A 5,129-nucleotide genomic window follows, 5' to 3' on the forward strand; every position below is an offset into this window, starting at 1 on the left:
TTGTGTTCTTTGTAACAATGAGGTGGAAGATGTACGTCACTTGTTTCTAGGATGTGTATTTGCTTGGCAGGTGTGGAGCGCTTGGATCTTAGTTTTTGGTCGACGCTGGACTTATCCAGGATCAATGAAAGAACACTTTATTAGTTGGACAGAGGAACCGAGGAGGTTGGAAGAGCGTAATCACCGGTTGAGATGCTTCTCCGCGATCGTTTGGAACTTATGGTTGGAAAGGAATAGACGGATTTTTCAGCAAACGAGCAAAGGAGTTGAAGAAATTATCAACATGTCTTCAAATAGTGCTAACGAGTGGAGCGGTGATGACCCCTTTAGTTGTTGATGGCTATGCCGGAGATGACATGGGGACGGATTTAGTGTGGTTATTGTTTTTTCTTTTTAGAATTGTTCTTTTTTAACAATTGGATGTCTTATGGTGCTCCACTGCTATTGTGTTGAGCAAGTTGCTTTCAAAAAAAAAAAAGGATGGGATAGGATGTAAATTTTTATTATTCATAGGTAACAGTAGAGTGAAGTCTATACAAGGACGGGGTGAAATCGGATAATGTGAAAATTCACCCCATTTTCATCCCTAAACAAATTACCAATCTCGCTGCATGGACATTTTTATAATAAATATTGTTTTGACACCAATATTTAAGAAAATGCCACCTCAACACTCAACTCGTCCGAGATAAAAAATTAAATAAACCAGCCAGCTTTTTTTTTAAAAATTAGTTAAAAAAATATAAATCAAAATTTTAGTTAATCAACTGATTCCTCCATTCTTTTTCTATTTTTTATTATCTTTTTCATATCACAATTTTTCATTAATAGAACAAGTATTTAATTAAGTTAGGATATTTTGTCACATTTTTAAATAATTTGAAGATATTTTTATTGATAATAAAATTTGAAAATATTTTTATCAGCAATAAAATAATTTAAATGCATTTTTAATAGTTATCCTAAATTAAAAATTAAAAATTAAAAATCATTAATACCTCTCAATTTTTAGTCAATAAATTTAACTAATGAATATAAAAAAAATTAAAAAAATCCTATTTAATCTTTAACAATTATCTCCAAAAGACAACCAAACCCTAAACAAAAAAAAAATCTATCACCGATACTTACACTTAAGAGACAAATCAACAATTTACCGTGTGCCAAGTAGACATATTCTATTAATCCGAAAAGAAAAGCATTGATGAGACCAACCAGTTTCACAATAATAAAAATAAAAAACCGAAAGGAAATTTCTTGTTTGTTGAAAATCTCATTATCATTTGGAGTAATTATCACGGATCATTTAAGATTTTTCATAAATTTATATAAAAGGGAACCATGAGAGAAGAGGACTAAGGGAAGGTAGAAATCGAAATATAAAGAAATGACTAATGACATCGGTTTCAAGTTTAGACCTTGTCTTGTATTAAGAATTTGGACAGTAAAAGGTAGTAATAACTGATAAGAACAAAACAATGAAATGCACAAGACAATCAAAATTTGTGTAGAGACAATTCAGCAACATATCTTCGAAAACTAACCTTGAATTTAAGTTAAAACACAAAAATGAAAATCCTAAACCAACAAAAATATATGAAGCCTCTAAGACATCCTCTGAGCAGCTTCTTTGGCAAGAAGTCTTTCCTTTGCCTTGGTTTTGGCTTGGGATTTGGAACCCATGATACCGCCACCCCACTTCTTCCTGTACTCGTCAAACTTGTCATTGAAGTTAGCCTGAAAAGAAACCAAAGCACAAATACTCTCAAGCTTATGACCTGAACAATAAAACAGCAGAAAACTAAACAAAATGAACTTGATTCAGTCTCCACCTTGATAGCCTCAAGGACTCTGCTGAACTCCAATTTGTCTTCATTCTTAACGCTTGTCAAGCACAAAACACAAGCAGTTTTCTTATGGACAATCTGTTGTAAAAACACATAGATTAAATGAGTCAAAAAGTTTGAGATACTTAAGGGTGTTGAAACAATATACAAACATAAACTTACTGATCCCAAGCGAGCCTTGCCCTTCACAATGCAGTATGGAATTTCCATCTTCCTGCACAATGCAGGAAGCCAAACAACCAATTCAATCGGGTCCACGTCATGAGCAATCACAACCAGCTGTGCTTTGTTCTGCAAGGAACACGTAGATTAACAAGTCATTCATCACATCATGAGAAATCACTGGAAAAGAACTACAACTGTATAGTGCTAACTAATACAGAACACAACCTGCTCAATAAGGTAGGTAACATGATTGAGGCCATACTTCACAACAATTGGCTTCTTGGCCTCAACAGTTTTTCCCTCAGTTTCAGCCTGAGCCCTTTTCAAAAGCCGCTCCTTCTTCTCTGCTTTATCCTCAGGCCTATACTTGAGTAGTATCTTGAACAGGCTTGTTGCTACAAGCGACATTATAAAGGCATTAAGAGATCTTTATGATATGAGAAATGCAAACTAACGCGCATCTTGTCACAAAACCGATATACAGGAAGCAAATAAAATGAAGAACATCAAAACAAAACCTACAGTAGAATAACAAAATATCTCACAAGCAACTCACACAGTCCAAAAAACTAGCATTTTGCCACAAAGCGAGTGAGAGGAGTAACATATTCAACAATGGCACAAAATCAAAGAAAGTTACTGAATTTCCATATGAAAATTTTGTAAGAGGCATAGTAGCTAGAATCTCGATTTAATTCTTAAAATCTTCGGTTATAACAATTTTAAATGAGTTAACAGATTTTACAAAATTTTTACTAGGTCAGACGATTTTAATGTTTAAATCTTGTTATGATTTTATCTTTTACTTTTCCGACTTCAGGTAAAATCTTTTCTCTGCCTTGACTAAGAGGTATAAAACATCACATTCAATAATTACTAATACCTCTAGGGGTTTATGGATGTAGTGCACAAAACAATCACTTCACAATAGCAATGTATATGTATCCAATAAATTAATCAATAATGCATCAGAGAAATAAATATTAGAAAAATGATTGAGTTAATGACTGACCAAGGTTCTTGTCAAGGGTTTTGGTGAACTGGTTCAAAGCTGGAGGGACCTTCAACCTCTGCTTGAGGATTCTCTTCTTCCTTTGGATTTGAACAGTCTTCGGCCACTTCACGAACCGCGTCAGGTCCCTCTTCGGCGGCAAGGCTCCACCGATCCCAAACTGCTTAGGCCGCTTCTCAAACAGCGGATTCGTAACCTTCTCCTGAATCAAATAACAATAATAATTGGAATTCAAATAATAAATTTGAAAATGGCGTATGTGAAATCGATGAAGTTAATTAGTTACTGAACGTACGGGTTTCTTCTTGGCAGCTGGAACCGGAGCTTTAACACCTCTTTTGGGGGCCTAATAATTAATAAAAACAATGACAGAAAATGGAATGAGAAAAAACTAAAAAAGATTGATCCGATTGGGGTTCAATTCATCAGATGTGGAAATAGAAAAGGGAGAGAGAAAGATAAAATGTGAGTTCAGTGTTCTCACCATAGCTACTGTGCTGCTGCGAGAGGAGGGAAGGGGAGGCGAATTCGGAACCTCTATATATGTGCAATTTAGGGTTTTGCGGAAAATAAAAAGGATTAGGAGTTCTTTTTAAAAAGTTTTTTTTGGGGTATTACTTATTAGAGATAAATAATAATAATTATTATTTTTATTTTTATTTTGACGTAGGATAATATAAGTATAAATTATTAACAAAATAAAGTATGAATTAAATTTAAAAAATCTATTTATATGATATTAAGAAGAAGGATCGTTTTTGCTCCACTTGAAAGAGGTGGTGGGGCTGCTTTAAGGTGATTTTATTTTTGGTAGAAGTATTTCAAAAAATATTATCATTGTCCAAAAAATTTTTTATTTTATGTGAAAAACCAAATCAAAAATGTGTCTTAGTTTTTTAAATTGATCTTAAAAAAGTTTATAATATATTAGATTAGGGGTTTTTCGAACATTCCTTAAATGAGTTTGATTTTTTTTAAGAGCACTATCTAATTTATTATAAATTATCTTCTCATCATCTCTGTTTATTTTTAGAATGGAAGCAGGTTGAAGAACTTTCAACTATAGCGAAGATTGAGACAAAAAGATCCTATGTCTCTTATCTCTTTGTAATTTGTATGGAGAGATTGGCTTATCTCATAACTCATAAATTTTTTTTGAATAATTGGACTTTTGTTGCAATATTTTGAGAAGGATCTAAAATCTCTCATCTTATGTTTACTGATAATCTTTTTCTATTTTGTAAGGCAACTAAGCAACAAATCGAGATGAACATAGATGTTATGAATTCTTTTTGCAAGATTTCTGGAATAAAAGTTACCCTCAATAAGTCTAAAGCCTTTTGCTTGAAATATATTTCTTCTCAGTAGGAGAAATATTTTTACATGTTTATCTAACATTCAATTTACTAAAAATTTAAAAAATATCTTGAAATTAATTTGAATCATATCAGATCAACAGAAATTGTACTCAAGTGGTTATTGACAAAATTTAAAGGCATCTTGCTAGCTGAAAAGGGCTACTCCTTAATAAGATTGGTAGATTGTGTCTTATTAAGTCAGTCATTTCATTCATTTCTATATATTATAAGTAACTTTTTCTTCTTCCAACTTATGCTCATAATAAAATTAATTCTATTATTAGACAATTTTTATGTGTTTTGTCGATTTTTAGCAAATTGATGGTGGTTCGATTCTAATAGTCTGGGAGCGAAACCAATTCTTCTATGCGAGTACCAGTTTTTTAGAAGTGTATCAAAGCGTTTTTGATTAGACGAGTTTTGACAATGACAAAATAAAATAAATTTGTAAAGATTGATAAGTACAATTCAAAAATTAAAATTTTTAAAACAGAACAACCAAATAAATTATGAAAAGGAAAAATTGCTTGAAAAATTAAAGGAAAAGCAATAACAATAATTTAAATTAGGTGCAGAGAGATAAAATGAACAAGAAAAAAATAAAGAACATTTGAAGAATAAACTTAATTTGAAATGTTAAATTTTACAGAAGAGAAAATGAATTGAAGAAGAAAGTAGAAGGAACCCTACAGAAAATGTAACTTGATCACAAACTCAGGAAATCGCTGAGATGTAAGAATGCTTAGA

General features: G+C 32.0%; 1 protein-coding gene across 1 annotated transcript; it reads right to left on the reverse strand.

Moving 5' to 3' along the window:
• Positions 1–1,400: 1,400 nt before the first annotated feature.
• On the reverse strand, positions 1,401–3,789 carry LOC112797408 (large ribosomal subunit protein eL8y). Its single transcript, XM_025840321.2, has 7 exons — positions 3,509–3,789; positions 3,320–3,370; positions 3,025–3,226; positions 2,238–2,407; positions 2,010–2,138; positions 1,833–1,925; positions 1,401–1,737 (listed from the first exon to the last, which is right to left on the reverse strand). Exons 1-7 carry the CDS (start codon positions 3,509–3,511, stop codon positions 1,606–1,608), a joined length of 780 nt encoding a protein of 259 aa, XP_025696106.1. The 5' UTR covers positions 3,512–3,789; the 3' UTR covers positions 1,401–1,605.
• Between the last annotated feature and the right edge of the window lie 1,340 nt (positions 3,790–5,129).

The sequence above is a fragment of the Arachis hypogaea genome, chromosome 4 (assembly GCF_003086295.3).
Source record: "Arachis hypogaea cultivar Tifrunner chromosome 4, arahy.Tifrunner.gnm2.J5K5, whole genome shotgun sequence".
Lineage (NCBI taxonomy): Eukaryota > Viridiplantae > Streptophyta > Magnoliopsida > Fabales > Fabaceae > Arachis > Arachis hypogaea.